Source organism: Euleptes europaea, chromosome 21 (assembly GCF_029931775.1).
Source record: "Euleptes europaea isolate rEulEur1 chromosome 21, rEulEur1.hap1, whole genome shotgun sequence".
NCBI classification, from domain to species: Eukaryota; Metazoa; Chordata; class Lepidosauria; order Squamata; family Sphaerodactylidae; genus Euleptes; species Euleptes europaea.
The window spans coordinates 10,514,695-10,532,730 of record NC_079332.1 but is presented as its reverse complement, the minus strand read 5'-3'; the positions used below and the strand labels follow the sequence as shown (position 1 = coordinate 10,532,730).

The window sequence follows — 18,036 nt, the reverse complement described above, 5'->3', positions numbered from 1 at the left end:
AAAAGAGGAAGACCCAACAAGTATAGGAAGAAACATATATATATGGAAAAGACAGCCATGCTAGGAAACGTTGAGGGTGGCAGGAAAAGAGGAAGACCCAACAAGTATAGGAAGAAAAATATATATATGGGAAAGACAGCCATGCTAGGAAAAGTTGAGGGCGGCAGGAAAAGAGGAAGACCCAACAAGTATAGGAAGAAAAAAATATATATATGGAAAAGACAGCCATGCTAGGAAAAGTGGAGGGCGGCAGGAAAAGAGGAAGACCCAACAAGTATAGGAAGAAAAAAATATATATATATGGAAAAGACAGCCATGCTAGGAAAAGTGGAGGGCGGCAGGAAAAGAGGAAGACCCAACAAGTATAGGAAGAAAAAAATATATATATGGAAAAGACAGTCATGCTCGGAAAAGTTGAGGGTGGCAGGAAAAGAGGAAGACCCAACAAGTATAGGAAGAAAAAAAATATATATATGGAAAAGACAGTCATGCTCGGAAAAGTTGAGGGTGGCAGGAAAAGAGGAAGACTCAACAAGTATAGGAAGAAAAAAATATATATGGAAAAGACAGCCATGCTCGGAAAAGTTGAGGGCGGCAGGAAAAGAGGAAGACCCAACAAGTATAGGAAGAAAAAAATATATATATATGGAAAAGACAGCCATGCTAGGAAAAGTGGAGGGCGGCAGGAAAAGAGGAAGACCCAACAAGTATAGGAAGAAAAAAATATATATATGGAAAAGACAGCCATGCTAGGAAAAGTTGAGGGCGGCAGGAAAAGAGGAAGACCCAACAAGCATAGGAAGAAAAAAAAATATATGGAAAAGACAGCCATGCTAGGAAACGTTGAGGGCGGCAGGAAAAGAGGAAGACCCAACAAGTATAGGAAGAAAAATATATATATGGAAAAGACAGCCATGCTAGGAAAAGTGGAGGGCGGCAGGAAAAGAGGAAGACCCAACAAGTATAGGAAGAAAAATATATATATGGAAAAGACCGCCATGCTAGGAAACGTTGAGGGCGGCAGGAAAAGAGGAAGACCCAACAAGTATAGGAAGAAAAAAAATATATGGAAAAGACAGTCATGCTAGGAAAAGTTGAGGGCAGCAGGAAAAGAGGAAGACTCAACAAGAGATGGATTGACTCAATAAAGGAAGCCACAGCCCTCAATTTGCAAGATCTGAGCAAAGCTGTCAAAGACAGGACATTTTGGAGGACTTTCATAGGGTCGCCCTGAGTCGGAAGCGACTTGACAGCACTTAACACACACAGGAAGAAATAAGCAGATGAAGCTGCCTTATCCCGAATCAGACCCTTGGTCCATCCAAGGAGTAGAAGAAGAGTTGGTTTTTAATATGCCCACTTTCTCTACCACTTAAGGGGGACTCAAACCGGTTTACAATCCCCTTCCCCACAAAAGACACCCTGGAAGGTAGGTGGGGCTGAGAGACCTGTGACTAGCCCAAGGTCACCCAGTTGGCTTTGTGTGGAGGAGCAGGGAAACAAATCCAGTCCACCAGATTAGCCTCCGCCGCTCACGTGGAGGAGTGGGGGAATCGAACCTGGTTCTCCGGATCAGACTCCGCCGCTCCAAACCACCGTTCTTAACCGCTACACCGCGCTGGCAAACTAACACAACACGATCCAACCCACAGCAAACTACACGCAGTTGTTCACACCACAGTCCCCAAAAACTTCTCCAAGTCACTTGCTGAATCCGACAGTCCAACTCTGTGCCCTGCACACAAAAGCTGACTTACCTCGCACAATTGTGCATACTTTGTGGAAAGCCAGGAGAGTGACAACCTTCCTGACCTCAGGTACGCCATCCCATAAGGTGGGGGCCATAACAGAGGAGGAGAAGAAGAAGGAGTTGGTTTTTATATGCTGACTTTCTCTGCCGCTTAAGGCAGAATCAAACAGGCTTACTTACAATCACCTTCCCCTCCCCACAACAGACACCCTGTGTGGTAGGTGGGGCTGAGAGAGCTCTAACAAAGCTGTAACTAGCCCAAGGTCACCCAGCTGGCTTCGTGTGTAGGAGCGGGGAAACAAATCCAGTTCACCAGGTTAGCCTCCGCCACTCGTGGAGAAGTGGGGGATCAAACCCGGTTCTCCAGATCAGAGTCCACCGCTCCAAACCACTGCTCTTAACCACTACACCACCCTGGCTCCAAGTCAGTATTGTCTACTCAGACCAGCAGCGGCTCTCCAGGGTCTCAGGCAGGGGTCTTTCACTTCATCTACTCGCCTAGTCCCTTTAACTGGAGATGCCGGGGATTGAACCTGGGACCCTTCTGCATGCCAAGCAGAGGCTCTACCACTGAGCCACGGCCCAGGCAACAATCCCAGGGGGATCTGAATGTAAACAGCGGCAGGTTTTATTCTGAGGTCTGTTGTCCTTAGCGGAGACATCAGTGTCTCACATTCTTACCATCCTGAGCATTTGCTCTAAGGAAAGAACTTACTAACATTGTACCTTGGGAGGGGAGGGGCCATGGCTCAGTGGTAGAGCCTCTGCTTGGCATGCTAAAGGGTCCCAGGTTCAATCCCTGGCATCTCCCGTTAAAGGGACTAGGCAGGTAGGTGATGGGAAAGACCTCTACCTGAGATCCTGGAGAGCCACTGCCAGTCTGAGTAGACAATACTGACTTGGATGGACCAAGGGTCTGATTCAGTAGAAGGCAGCTTCATGTGTTCATGGCTTTACTTATGTTCTGGGGAGGGGCCGTGGCTCAGTGGTAGAGCCTCTGCTTGGCAGGCAGAAGGTCCCAGGTTCAATCCCCGGCAGCTCCAGTTAAAGGGACTAGGTAGGTAGGTGATGTGAAAGACCCCTGCCTGAGACCCTGGAGAGCCACTGCCCATCAGAGAAGGTGGCTTCACATGCTCATGATGTGTTCACACTAAGGTTGCCAACCTCCAGGTGGTGGCAGAAGATCTGCTATTACAACTGATCTCCAGCCAATAGAGAGCAGTTCACCTGGAAAAAAATGGCCACTTTGGCCATTGGACTACGGGCATGGAAGCCCCTCCCCAAACCACACCCTCCTCAGGCTCCGCCCCCAAAACCTCCCACCAGTGGCGAAGAGGGACCTGGCAACCCTAGTTCACACGTGCCAATACCTGGGGACTAGAACAACTGTCCTGTGGGGAGCGGTTAAGACTCTTAGGACTGTTTAGCTTGGAAAGAAGGCGGCTGAGGGGAGACATGATAGAGGTCTAGAAAATTATGCATGGTTTGGAGAGAGTGGACAGGGAGTTTTTCTCCCTCTCCCGTAATACTAGAACGCGGGGTCATCTGCTGAAGCTGGAGGGTGAGAGATTCAAAACAGAAAAAAGGAAGTATTTTTTAACACAATGCACAGTTAAATTGTGGAACTCCCTGCCCCGGGATGTGATGATGGCTGCCAGCTTGGAGGGCTTGAAGAGGGGAGTGGACATGTTCATGGAGGAGAGGGGTATTCATGGCTATTAGTTAGAATGGATACTAGTCATGCTGCATACCTATTCTCTCCAGCATCATAGGAGCATGCCTCTTGTATCAAGTGCTGTGGAACACAGGCAAGGATAAATGCTGCTGCAGCCGTCTTGTTTGTGGGCTTCCTTAGAGGCACCCGGTTGGCCCCTGTGTGAATAGACTGCTGGACTTGATGGGCCTGGGTCTGATCCAGTAGGGCCTTTCTTATGTTATGTTCTTATGCCTTTAGATTTCCATTCAGAAGGCCTTCTGCAGCAGAAAAATACTGTTTCTAAAAGTGTTTCCCAAAAATGCACGCACAAAGCAACTGCCAAGTCAAAAAGGCTTACCTTGTGAAAGACACTGGTTTGCCAAAGCGACCTGCCCTGAGAGCAGGTACAGATTAAGACGGCCGAAAATGCTTGCCAGAGACGGGGTCGCAATGAAGCAGAAAGCGACGCACGCCTAAGGAGGCAAGGACAGAAACGTTTTAAGAGACGACTTCAGTGAGCCGGAGGTGCAGCCCTTTCTTCTTCAGTGAGCCGGAGGTGCAGCCGTTTTAGGTTGACTGGGATGAACTGGACTCTCCTGGACCCTGGCCCTGACCTGGCTAGCCTCCGAGTAGCCCAATCTCATTAGGTCTCAGAAGCTAAGCAGTGTCCGCCCTGGCTAGTATTTGGATGCTGGACTAGATGGACCACAGGTCTGATCCAGCAGGGCTCTTCTGGTGTTCTTATGAAGGCCTCGGCCTCTAGGCCCTGTTGTTGGACCTCCAGAGGAACTGGTTGACCACTCTGTCAAGTATTAGAGAGTAGGACTCTCAATCTTGAGCTCAGGTAGGCAACTTAACCATGGACTCCAACATGAGATGGCGTGCAGTCCCTGGAGTCCTCGGTTCAAGGTCTCTGTTGGGTTCCTTTTGCCATCATGGTATGAAGCAGATCAATTGCTGTGATGAGCGGCTATGTTTCCAGATCTTGTATTTCACGGGGGGAAAAAAGGTTATCATGTTTAACCTCCGAGGAATCCCTGGGTCATGCTGGGCTGGATGGACCTGGGTCTGATCCAGCAGGGCCTTTCTGACGTTCTTATGTCTCTAACCTTTATCCTTTTATCTTTTTATGCCCTCCAGGTTGCGCTATGCCAACAAAGGTGTTTGAATGGGATGTTCCGCCTGGCAAAAAGCCGCCTCCGCTCCGGCCACGCCGCGCCTGGCCGCTAGGCGGCGCAGGGGCCGGTGGGCGCGCCTGGCCCGGGGCTGCGCTTCGGCAAGCAGCTGGGGCGTTGGGGCACTTCGCCCGTGCGCTGCCATGAGTCGGGGAGTTCCGCTGCTGCTGGGCGCTCGGGCGGTGGAGGAGCATTTCCCCCCCGCCGGCCTGCTCCTCCCGGCCTTGGAAGGCGCCCTGGCCGACTTCTCCCGCGGCCCGGAGGGAGGCGTCGTCCAGCCGGTGCGCACTGTGGTCCCCATCCAGAAGTACAGCGGGTAAGGAGGAGGAGGAGGAGGGGGGGGCGAGGAGGGCTTCTTGGCTGCAAGGTTGCCAACTTCCCCCCCTGCCTCGGCTCCTGTGCTTTCAGAATCTCTGCAGAGATTCTCTTCCTGACTTCGGTTAGTTGGCAACCTTATTTTTTTAGAGGGCTCCCCCGGTTTGCAAGATCGGAGCAAGGCTGTCAAGAAGTCCTCCTGGCTTCTGCTCCTTAAGTGGTTAGCACCCGAGCAGGCTGGACAGATTGTGTGTGTGTGTAGTGCCCCCCCCCCAAAAAAAAACACCCGGGTTAGTTGGCAACCCTATTTTTTTGGGAGAGCTCCCCCAGTTTGCAAGATCTGAGCAAGGCTGGCAAAGATAGGACATTTTGGAGGACTTTGATTCATAGGGTACGATGGAGGGGGGCGAGGAGGGCTTTTTGGCTGCAAGGTTGCCAACCTTCCCCCCACCCCTGCCTCGGCTCCTGTGCTTTCAAGGCTGGCTCATTCTGCAGAGATTCTCCTCCTGGCTTCTGCGCCTTAAGTGGTTGGCACCAGAGCAGGCTGGACAGATCGTGTGTGTGTGTGTGTGTGTAGTGCCCCCCCCAACCACCCGGGTTAGTTGGCAACCCTATTTTTTTGGAGGGCTCCCCCAGTTTCAAGATCTGAGCAAGGCTGGCAAAGATAGGACATTTTGGAGGACTTTGATTCATAGGGTCCCCATCCAGAAGTACGAAGGAGGGGGGCGAGGAGGGCTTCTTGGCTGCAAGGTTGCCAACTTTCCCCCACTGCCTTTGGCTCCTGCGCTCTCAACGCCGGCTCGTTCTGCAGAGAGTTTCCTGCTGACTTCTGCCCCTTAAGTGGTTGGCACCAGAGCAGGCTGGACGGACCCCCCCCCCCAAACGGGTTAGTTGGCAACCCTGATTTTTTGGAGGGCTCTCCCAGTTTGCAAGATCTGAGCAAGGCTGTCAAAGATAGGACATTTTGGAGGACATGGATTCATAGGGTCGCCGTGAGTCGGAAGCGACTTGACGGCACTTAACACGCACACACTTCCTTTTCTTCCCCCCCTCTGCTTCCCTATTACTTTTTGTTTTTTGGCAAGACTTCTGTGCCTCGGAAATGCAGTGGCAAAAATCTGCTTTTTAGCCGTTAAGAAGAGAAACCCACTCACAAGTAAGGAGGTGGATTCACAGTTTTGGGATCCCTTCCGAAGCTAATCCTCGCTAGGATTCTGCTTTTGAGCATGTTGAAGAGGAAATCCTTGCTGGGATAAACAATCTTGATTAAAAAATGAATGTAAGGGGTGCTGTTTTGGGATCTTAATACAGACGGGATTCTGGAGAACATTTTGGGGATCGCATGATTTCCCAGGCTCTGACCTGGATGGCCCAGGCTAGCCTGATCTCGTCAGATCTCAGAAGCTAAGCAGGGTCAGCCCTGGTTAGTATTTGGATGGGAGTATTTACCGAGGTGGGTAAAATGAGTACCCAGCTTGCTGGGGGTAAAGGGAAGATGACTGGGGAAGGCACTGGCAAACCACCCCGCAAAAAAAGTCTGCTTCGTAAACGTCGGTATGTGACGTCACCCCATGGGTCAGGAATGCACAGGGGACCTTTACCTTTACTTAATATATTTCTTGAAGCTTTTTGCTAGCTGCGTTGCCAGCCAGGGGGACAGAACGGACATGGTCAAAGGTTTGCTTCTGTTTCCTGAAGGTTCTTGGGAGTCATGCCTGCATACAGTGAAAAGGACGACGCATTGACCACCAAGTTGGTGACCTTTTACGAGCACCTGAAGGACCCTTCTGTTCCTTCGCACCAAGCGACAGTGCTGTTACTGGATCCAACCAACGGGACTCTAAAAGCGGTGAGTCTCTGAGGCAGGGGTGCTGCTCACCGCTGGTAGAAATAGATCTCGAACATGCCAAACATCCACATTGTAGCCGGTGTGCTCAGGTGAACACATGAACACGTGAAGCTGCCTTATACTGAATCAAACTCTTGGTCCATCACGGTCAGTATTGTCTACTCAGACTGGCAGCGGCTCTCCAGGGTCTCAGGCAGGGGTCTTTCACATCACTTACCTGCCCAGTCTCTTTAACTGGAGATGCCGGGGATTGAACCTGGGACCTTCTGCATGCCAAGCAGATGCTCTACCACTGAGCCACAGTCTTACCTGGAACTGCAGAGCTCAGATCAGATTCTAGGCTAGAAAGGAATTGGGCGGTTGGTTTGTCAATGTCTCGTGTTTTGATCCTGCCCCTCAGGAACATCAGATGTGGTTCTTCCTCTCCTCCGCTGTATCCTTACCACAACCCTGTGGGGTGGGTTAGCTTGAGAGAGAGTTGGCATAAGGTCCCCCAATGAGCTTCAGAACAGATTCCTGTTCTGAGCTTCAGAACAGATTCCTGCCTCCCAAGTCCTTGTCGGACATTCTCACCCGGGGTCCCCAATCTTTTGGAGCCTGTGGGCAACTTTGGAATTTGGAGAGGGGACTGGTGAGCACCACAGCAGAATGGCTGCCACAGGAGGTGGAGCCAAACCCAAAAAGGGCTGCCATAGGAGGCGGAGCCAAACAATATCTCTCTTCGCACACCCCCTGGGAAGCTCCCCGGGTCGCCAATCGTGCACTCTCAGCCTGACCTCCTTGGCAAGATAAAATGTGAGCAAGCAGAATGGAAATGGGATGGGTGGATAGATTTCGGAAGCCAACGGGCCATCCGTTGTGGTTCTGGTTCTGCATGAGGGGAAAAATGTGCATCCTGCTGAGTTATTTCACTTTCTGCTTGTCATTCTTCTTTTGAAAAGGTCATGGACGGCAGCGTCATCACAGCGAAGCGAACAGCCGCGGTGTCTGCAATAGCCACCAAGGTGGGTGTCGTCATAGTTTGCGCCATTTAATAAAACCCGTTGGTGCTATATAAAGCAGTTGCTGCTGGAAAAAGGTGCTTCATCAGATGTGTGGAGTGAATCCTTTCTAGACAGACATTTAACTGTCAGGTTAAGAAGGGGAAAAAACCCAGCAGGGATTTTTTTTAATAACCTCATACATATACGTCTGCCTAGTGGTGGCACACCCCATTCATGTGATGAAGTGGATGCTAGTCTACAAAGACCTATGCCACAGGAAAATCTTGATAGTAAAGCCGCACAAAGCTCTTGGTTTGTTTGCTTTTTTCTGCCATGGATAGCCACTCTCCTCAACTTGATTTCAGACCTGTGGCTCAGTGGTAGGGCATCAGCTTGGCATACAGAAGGTCCCAGGCTCTATCCCCAGCATCTCCAGTTAAAGGGACTAGGCAAGCAGGTGATGCGAGAGACCTCCGCCTGAGACCCTGGAGAGCTGCTGCCAGTCTGAGTAGGCAATACTGACTTTGATGGACCAAAGGTCTGAATCAGTATAAGGCAGCTTCATGTTTCATGCGCCCCAGAACATTAGCCAGCCTTTCGGGGTTTATTTTGAGCCTGTTTTCTAGCCGGCACTTCAACCCAATTGGAATGAATGCTCGCTGAAAATCAAAGGGACGACTCTCAAATTAAGTGATTAGCAGGTCCCCTTTTCTCCTTCCCCCTGTTCAAAGGCGCTCTTCTTCAAAGCTCTGGTGCGCCTTTATTCCGAGAGCCTTTGAACCTTTATCAAGAGATACTCTGCGGCATCTGTTTTCGAGTTCAAAGCTATTGAAGAGTTCTGGAGGCTTTTTATCTCCTGTGCTGCGGGTATTGAGTCGCTCTGGGTACTGAGGCATCATAGATTATGAATGTTCCCTGCAGAAAGATATTTAGGGTTGAATCGGGCCAGTTCTCCACTCCCAAAGCTGGGCAACCGGCTAGCAAATAAACCAAACAAGTAATAGTTTCCACCATAATTGGTTTCTGTAATGTTCGGCTGAGGCTTAAAGGCCAAACTAGTTTCTCTGTCTCATACATATGAAGTGCCGTTCTAAGTACAGTTACATCCTTCTGAATCTGATGAAGTCAACAGCCTTAGAAGGTTGTGGTTCGGTATTCACACACAGCTACATTTAGCTTTTTAAAAACCCACTGGGGATTCTGGTCACAGATCTCGCGGGTCGCATAGAATCATAGAGTTGGAAGGGACCACCAGAGTCATCTAGTCCAGCCCCCTGCACAATGCAGGAAATTCCAAACTACCTTCCCCCCACAACCCCAGTGACCCCTACTCCATGCCCAGAAGATGGCCAAGGTGCCCTCCCTCTCATGAACTGCCTAAGGTAATAGAATCAGCATTGCTGACAGATGGCCATCTAGCCTCTTCTTAAAAACCTCCAGGGAAGCTCACCACCTCCCAAGGAAGCCTGTTCCACTGAGGAACCACTCTAAACATCTCATGGGGCCTCTAAGGAGCATCAAATTATAATGAACGTTCTCTGTGGTGCTTCAACTTGAGTGTCTGTCAAAGCTGCCAGTTTGGAACGGGACCGTCTTAACAACCCGTTCTTTTCCTGGCGGATACCTTATAGCTTTTGATGCCGGCTGGTTCTGAAGTTCTCTGTATCCTCGGGGCTGGCGTTCAAGCCCGTAGCCATTACGAGATCTTCATGGAGCTGTTTTCATTTAAGGAGGTAAGAGAGGCAATAAAACCATCTTATTTGGGGCGGGGGGGACAGGGGAACGCAAAACACTTGTTCTGGAAAGAACAGTGCAAATCAAATCTTTAATAATATAGTCAATGACCAGCAATACACGCACAGAGCATAGTAACCTGGATTTTCATATTACAGGTCTAAAAGATAAGGTTAAAAAATGCAAGACATCACAGGCTTAACTATGACCTCTTTATATAGTACATTGAACCGCTTATTTTTTTCCTAGCCGGGTATGCCGGAATTTAATAGCTGCGGTACAGAATTTAGCAGTCTGGAGAGAAACCTGAGGTTTTTCATCTTTTAATAACCACTTGGGCAGAGATAAAAAGAACAGAGCGATAACAGGACTCATCCTGTGCCTTTATCAGCCTGCTTTCTCTTATCAACCTGCTTTCTTGAGAGCCAGCTGGTTAAGAGCGGTGGACTCTGATCAGGAGAACCGGGTTCGATTCTCCGCTTCTCCACATGAGCAGCGGAGGCTAGTCTGGTGAGCTGGATTTGTTGCCCCGCTCCTACACGCAAAGCCAGCTGGGTGGCCTTGGGCTAGTCACAGCTCTCTCAGAGCTCTCTCAGCCCATCCTACCTCACAAGGTGTCTGTTGTGGGGAAGGGAAGGTGATTGTAAGCCGGTTTGAGTCTCCCTTAAGTGGTAGAGAAAGTCGGCATATAAAAACCAACTCTTCTTCTCCTCCTCCTCCTTCTTCTCTTCTCCTCCTCCTCCTTCTCCTCCTCCTCCTTTTATAAAGACTCTACAAGAGGTGTTGTGGATGTGACAGGTGATCCTTAAGCCAGAATCCAGGTAATTTCATGAAGATGCATGACACGGGGAAATAACCCCCGTTCCTTAGTGCTGGGACTACAGCTCGGTTTCCCTTACCAGAGGAATGGGTCCTTGTGGATGAATACTTTCCAAATACTTTACCCGCTGATGAAATACCCCTTTATTCCAATTTCATCCTCAACTCACGTAGCAGACTACAGGTAGCATTAGAAGGTAAATCTTGCGGCCAGGATCTTACACTTTGTTGTTAACCGACCGAATGTATTCATTGTGTTTCTCCCCCCCCCCCATTTGCCTCGGAGGTGAGGGTGTGGAATCGCACGAAAGAGAATGCCGAGAAATTTGCCCGCTCGACGGCTGGGCCCGTACAGGTCTGTTCAACCGTCCGGGAGGCGGTCGAGGGGGCAGATGTGATTGTCACCGTCACGATGGCAACGGAACCGATTTTACATGGAGAATGGGTGAAAGTTGGGGCCCATATCAATGGTAAAGAACACTTTGTTGACTGTATTGCCCTTGGTTGCAGCTGAAATTATTGTTGTACGCCTGGTGAGCTGGTGTAGTCTAGAAGAGAGGTTCCCTGCTTCATTGAGTCTCTTGGCTTCTCTGTACGTGTGAAAAAATGGTGGAGGATGCTGCCACAAAACGGCTGCCATGTCGTTGGAGCCAAGGGAGGCAGCCGCTTCCAGATGGGCACTCCTGGCAGAGGTTAAGGCTTTTCTAAGAGCCAGCGTAGTGCAGTGGTTGTGGTAGACACTAATCTGAAGAACCGGCTTCGATTCCCCACTCTTCCACATGAGCGGTGGACTCGAATCTCGGGAACCAGTTTGGTTTCCCCGCTCCTCCACATGAAGCCAGCTGGGTGAGCTTGGGCTAGGTACTGTTCTCTCAGAACTCTCTCAGCCCCACCGACCTGCAGGGAGGGGCCATGGCTCAGTGGTAGGGCATCTGCTTGGCATGCAGAAGGGTCCCAGGTTCAATCCACAGCATCTCCAGTTCAAGGGACTAGGCAAGTAGGGGGTGTGAAAGGCCTCTGCCTGAGACCCTGGAGAGCTGCTTCCGGTGTGAGTAGACAATACTGACTTTGATAGACCCAGGGTCTGATTCAGTAGAAGGCAGCTTCAAGGTGTCTGTTGTGGGGAGGGGAAGGGGATTGTAAGCCGCTTTGATTCTCCTTAAAAAGATAGAGAAAATCGGCAAATAAAAACCAACTCCTCCTCTTCTTCTTTCTGCACCAAGATGGCAGGATTTGCTCGAGCTCTGCCAAGCTGCCCCTTTTCAAGTGCCCAAACAGCCCAGGTCTGGGGATTTTGGCTGTTTAGGCCCTTGGAAGGGTGCACGGAGGGAGGCAAGAGCACCTCAGCCTGCCACATAGGGTTGCCAACTTCCAGGTAGTACCTGGAGATATCCCACTGTTGCAACCGATCTCCAGCCAATAGAGATCAGTTCCCCTGGAGGAAACGGCCGCGTTGGCCATTGGACTCTATGGCATTGAAGTCCCCCCCGAACCCCGCCCTCCTCAGTCTCTGTCCCAAAAACCTCAAGTTCGGCCCTCAAGCTGAGGTGATCTCATGCTTGGCAATGCCCAAATGCTACAAGGCAGCTATTTTGAGCTCTTCTCCCTCACTCTCCCCTGTCTTCATGGGAATCCGTCCTTGAGGACTGTGAAATTGTTGAGCTGGTAATAAAAACTCTCATCATTAAAAAAAAAAATCACACCTGCTTTGCTTTAATGATAGCCCTTAAGGATTAGCTGGTCCAGATGAATGGATTTCGGGAAGGCAAAACGCAAAGAGGGGAAGCGAATCCGCTTTAGGGCCGTGTCCCCAGGTGTAGGCAGGTGGAACGAAAGGCCATTGCAATGGGAAGGATTAAACTTTTGCATCAGGCATTTAATACCGGGGTTTTCATGGCACTTCCACCGCTGGTCTGTTCTCTCAGAGCCAGCATGGCGTGGTGGTTAAGAGCGGTGGCTTGGAGCGGTAGACTCTGATCTGGATTCCCCGCTCCTCCACATGAGCAGCGGAGGCTAATCTGGTGAACTGGTCTTGTTTCCCCACTCCTACACACGCTTTGGGGAGGGGAGGGACTTCAATGCCATAGAGTCCAATTGCCAAAGCGGCCCATTTTCTCCAGATGAATGGATCTCTATTGGCTGGAGACCAGGTGTAATAGCAGGAGATCTCTAGCTAGTACCTGGAGGTTGGCAACCCTAGCATACGCTGAGCCTCCAGGGCTGGGTGGGGGTGCAGAAACTCCCTCTACCCCTCCTGGTTTTCATCTCCCTTTGTGCTCCCCACCCCCGCCACCCCGCTTTTGGTCTCGGAGGAAATAGGATTGTGGCAGGAAACAGTGAGAAGGGAACATGTCATCGACATCGGCCTGATTTTTCTTGGTCACACTCCACTGAACGCTTTGTCTGAAGGGTTTTCATCTTGCGGGGAGGCACAGAAAAGAGCCGGGGAGGGGAAGCAATTAGTGTCTTCCTTCACCAAGGCAACCCTTATCCACAAGAGCTGCCCGACTGGTCCTTTCTTTCCCCTAGGGACCCTTTAGTGATGCTCGAGCAGGCTTTCCTGACAAATGCTCGAGACCTCTGCTTCGCACGGCTCTCTTGCTGGCCGGCTCTCTTCGGGATTGTTTATCTCTTTGAAAGGAGACAGATGACGCCAGGATCCTCGTTTCATTACAGCGTGTTTAATTAAAAAGCCACAAATCTCCCGCAATCAGGAAAGAGGAGTACAGAAAAGGGCCCAGGCTAGAGAACTTGTCAAGAAGGCGGATGAAAGGCCCGCCCCGGGCTTTTTTTGCTTTTGTGCAATATTTGTGAATCATTTTATTTCCTTCATTTATACCCTGCCTTTCTCCCCAGTGGGGGCCCAAAGCAGCCTATAGCGTGGGGTAGTGGTTAAGAGCTGTGGTTTGGAGCGATCGACTCTGATCTAGAGTTTGACTCCCCGCTCCTTCGCATGAGTGGCGGAGGCTAATCTGGTGAACCGGGTTTGATTCCCCGCTCCTCCACATGAAGCCAGCTGGGTGATCTTGGGCTACTCACAGTTCTCTTAGAGCTGTCTCAACCCCACCTACCTCACAAGGTGTCTGTTGTGGGGAGAGGGAGGGAAGGTGATTGTAGGGTGGTTTGATTATTCCTTAATTAGTAGAAAAGTCAGCAAATCAAAACCAATTCTTCTCCTCCTCCTCCTCTGTTTTATCCCAGCAACAACCCTGTGAGGCACGCTAGGTTGAAAGTGGGTGTCTGGCCCAAAATGGCAGAGTGGGGATTCAGGGACACCCCTGAAGACCTATCTGGTGGTATAGCAATAGCAGTATGTGTGTTAATAAAAATGTCAGTCATGGACTTAGAATACGAACACAGTCATGAACTGAGGACTGAGCCTCCAAAATCCCTGCTGCAAACTGAGAATTATTATCTCTAGTCCCCAGGGAGTATTGTAAGGCTGAGCCAAAACATTTCACTTATGTGTCTTATTCATCCATACCATAACTTTGCCCCTGGGGGGGAGTAGGGTTGCCAGGTCCCTCTTCACCATCAGCGGGAGGTTTTGGGGGCGGAGCCTGAGGAGGGCGGGGTTTGGGGAGGGGAGGGACTTCAATGCCATAGAGTCCAATTGCCAAAGCGGCCGTTTTCTCCAGGTGAACTGATGTCTATCGGCTGGAGATCAGTTGAAATAGCAGGAGCTCTCCTGCTACTACCTGGCAGTTGGCAACCCTAGGGGAAAGCCAGAGACCATTTCTTACGTTTTGCAGATGGAGATTTCTGAGGCTAAGCCACTGATAGGGTTGCCAACTTCCAGGTACTCACTGGAGATCTCCTTCTATTACAACCGATCTCCAGCTGATAGAGATCAGTTCCCCTGGAGAAAATGGCTGCTGTATTTCCCAAGCTGGAGCTGGCAACCCTAGCCATTGAGGAAGTCACAGAATCATAGAATAGAATCGTAGAGTTGGAAGGGACCACCAGGGTCATCTAGTCCAACCCCCCCCTGCACAATGCAGGAGGTCCATGGCTGAAGCGGGATTGCTCTAGCACCTTCTTCAAACCAGGCCCTGCTGCCGGAGTTCTGGGATTCAAAGATAATTTCCCATCGTCTATGACACTTGCACCTCTCCGTCTTGGAGAATGAATGTGTTCTCAGTCAGATTTTTTTTTCTTTGGCTCGTAGCTGTCGGAGCGAGCCGGCCGGACTGGCGGGAGCTGGATGATGCCGCGATGAGGAACTCTGTCCTCTACGTGGATTCCAAAGAGGCTGCTCTGCGCGAATCCGGAGATGTCATTTTATCCGGGGTAAGAAAAGGGAGGCCCTGACCTGGATGGCCCAGGCTAGCCTGATCTCGTCAGATCTCAGAAGCTAAGCAGGGTCAGCCCTGGTTAGTATTTGGATGGGAGACCACCAAGGAATACCAGGGTTGCTGTGCAGAGGAAGGCACTGGCAAACCACCTCTGTTAGTCTCTTGCCATGAAAACCCCAAAAAGGGGTCACCATAAGTCGGCTGCGACTTGAAGGCACTTTACACACACACACAAGGAAAGGGAGGATTGTGTGCCTCTTTCTCTTCCTCTCTCATTTAAAGCAATCTGCATCGGTTGAAATCTGGAGGTCTTTTCTGGAGGCAACCCAAAACTCCTGTGGATGAGTGACACCTTTGAACAATTATTGGGGCGTGGTTTAAAGGGAGGGATGTCGTTCCACAAGGGAAGAACTCGCCACTCGATGTAGAGACACATGTTTTGCATGCAGAAGATTTCAGGTTCAATCCCTGGCAACTCCAGTTAAGGGATCTTCGGTAGCAGGGCTGGGAGAGGCCCATTTTGGAGATCCACTGCCAGTCCCATCACAATTGTTCCTGATGGGACTGTCTTGGCCACGCAGGAAAATCCAGTTGCAAACAATCACTATAACTCACTGAGGAATCTCTCCCCAGGCAATGTACAAAGCCCGTTTAGGACCACCTCTGCCGACAGGTCCCCAAACAAGACATCTCTATTTTGTTTGCAGGCGAAGATTTTTGCCGAGCTGGGCGAGGTGTTGCTGGGAATGAAGCCGGCTCTGCGTGAGCAGACGACTGTGTTCAAATCCCTGGGTGAGAATAAGCGACACACACACACACCCCGCCGCCCCCGGACCCTGAAGGGCTGCGGAAGACAGTGCTCAATTATTTCCCGGGGAGGGTCTCCTTGGCTGGGAATGCGGGCGAGGATGGCTGCTCCTCCTCCTTTCTAGTCAAAGAAACTGACAGAAGAAATTAACGTCAGCAGGGAATGACAAAGTGGTGTATGGGAGTTGGACTAGATCTAGGACCCCCCCCCCTCAATTCAAATCCATTACACTTGATGAGTAGGATTGTCAGGTCCCTCCTCGCCATCGGCAGGAGTTTTTTTGGGGTGGAGCCTAAGGAGGGCGGAGTTTGGGGAGGGGAGGTGCCATAGAGTCCAGTTGCCAAAGCGGCCATTTTCTCCAGGGGGACTGATTCTATCAGCTGGAGATCAGTTGTGATAGCGGGAGATCTCCAGCTAGTACCTGGAGGTTGGCAACCCTATGGATGAGTGACCTTGCCCCCCCCCCCCATACACACTCAGCCTACCTCACAGGGTTGTTCTGAGGGTCAGGCCCAAGCAGGAGAGAACCTCATACATCCCTCCGACTAAGGAAGTGCGGGATAAAAGCATAATAAATAGGTATTGTGTGTTTGCCACCTTCAGCTCAGTTTTATTCTATTTTGGGGCCAGCCTTTATTCGAGGTTTTTTTTTTTTTTACTTCTCACTTCCTGTGGTTTAAGGTAGTTCATAATTTTACCTCTAACCCATCCAACCTAAATACCGAATGAAGAAAAAGAGTTTTGTGTAATAATTATTTAGGAACTCTATAAATGAACCTTCTTGACTCTCTCCCCTTAAATAACAGATGCCTGAGGAGGAGAGGGTTTGGAGAGGAGAGGGACTTCAATGCCATAGAGTCCAATTGCCAAAGCAACCATTTTCTCCAGAGGAACTGATCTCTATTTGCTGTTGTAATAGCAGGAGATCTTCAGCTAGTACCTGGCGGTTGCAAAAATATAAACAGAGTTGCTTAAGGGAAAAGCTTATTTAGAAGTTGCAACAACTATGGCTCAAAATAAGAAATAATATCACTTTGTGTGCATAATATTGCAGATTAGATATATTGGTGCAAAATATATTAAATTATAGCACTGTAAAAAGAAACTCTGACAATAAACTATTTCATTTGTATTAAACTCATACAAATAGTTTTACAAATAAATACAGTATACCCAATGTAATACTTCTTACAATAGGTCAATAGGACAAATAAATGAGCATCTTGTTACAAATCTGTTATACAACATATAACACAAAAACATGGTAAGCATGAACCAGGACACAAAAGGGTGGGACAAGTCCCCGGTAAAAGATCTTGTTTCTTCCTTCTTCAGCCACCTGTGTCCGGTCCCATGTCCTCTTCTTATGTTGCTTTGAATTGTATTAATTTCACAATTTCTTTTCAAAGCACAAGCTTTATGCAACGTGGTTGTAACAAGAGCCTAAGCTGCTTGTATGAAGACTGTTGACTAAAAGTAAAGGGGACTTGTCCCACCCTTTTGTGTCCTGGTTCATGCTTACCATTTGTAACAAGTACCTGGAGGTAGGCAACCCGAATCAGGAGCGTGGGGCGTTTAGGGACTTTTATGTTTATCCCAGTGTGGGGGAAATCACACTGAGGGGAAGGCTGAAACCCCTCCAAACCCTGCGCTGCAGTCCCCATCTGAATTAAAATATCCCTGGGATAGCTACACACAGCTCTTCTCTGACTTGACTGTAAGAGGCCCAGAATAGCCAGAATATTTCCCACCTACTTGCGAGGTGTAGGAGCCCCGTGGCACAGAGTGGTTAGCCGCAGGACTTCAGTCCAAGCTCTGCTCACGACCTGAGTTTGATCCCGACAGAAGTTGGTTTCAGGTCGCTAGCTCAAAGTTGACTCAGCCGTCCATCCTTCTGAGGTCGGTAAAATGAGGACCCAGCTTGCTGGGGTAAAGGGAAGACGACTGGGGAAGGCACTGGCAAACCACCCCGTAAACAAAGTCTGCCTTGGAAACGTCGGGATGTGACGTCACCCCATGGGTCAGGAATGACCCGGTGCTTGCACAGGGGACCTTTACCTTTACTTGCGAGGTGTACAACATGTCCCAATCCCTTTACTTCCATACGGTACAGGGAGGGAGCAATTTAAAAAATACACCTTCCGACAGCGGTAGCACTGGAGAACCGACCGTGATTTCGGCTCTGCTGCTTCTTTCAGGGATGGCGATTGAAGACACGGTGGCTGCGAAGATGGTCTTTGATTCCTGGTCGGCCAGCTGCTGAATGGAAGAGCTTTCAGGATACCCCAGCAATGTAGTTTTACAGGCTAGTTCATGGTACAAGAGTGAGCTTTCTAATGACTGTAGCCCTTCACCCTTTTTTTAAAAGTCTTTGCCTTGAATAGGCAGTAGTTCTTTTTCTAAAGCAAGATTTGGATAGCTTTTTTCATAACAATAAAGAAGAAGCAGAGTTGGTTTTTATATGCTGACTTTACCACTTAAGGAAGAATCAAACCGGCTTACAATCCCCTTCCCTTCCCCACAACAGTCACCTGGGAGGTAGGTGGGGATGAGAGAGCTCTAAGAGAGCTGTGACTAGCCCAAGGTCACCCAGCTGGCTTCATGTGGAGGAA

The 18,036-nt window shown here is 49.8% G+C and overlaps 1 protein-coding gene across 1 annotated transcript; it reads left to right on the top strand.

Annotated features, from left to right (window-relative positions):
* Positions 1–4,764: 4,764 nt before the first annotated feature.
* CRYM (crystallin mu) lies at positions 4,765–17,704 on the top strand. The gene is made up of 8 exons (XM_056866365.1): positions 4,765–4,937; positions 6,635–6,785; positions 7,727–7,789; positions 9,400–9,501; positions 10,608–10,791; positions 14,490–14,611; positions 15,324–15,408; positions 17,623–17,704. Exons 1-8 carry the CDS (start codon positions 4,765–4,767, stop codon positions 17,685–17,687), a joined length of 945 nt encoding a protein of 314 aa, XP_056722343.1. The 3' UTR covers positions 17,688–17,704.
* The last annotated feature ends 332 nt before the right edge of the window (positions 17,705–18,036 follow it).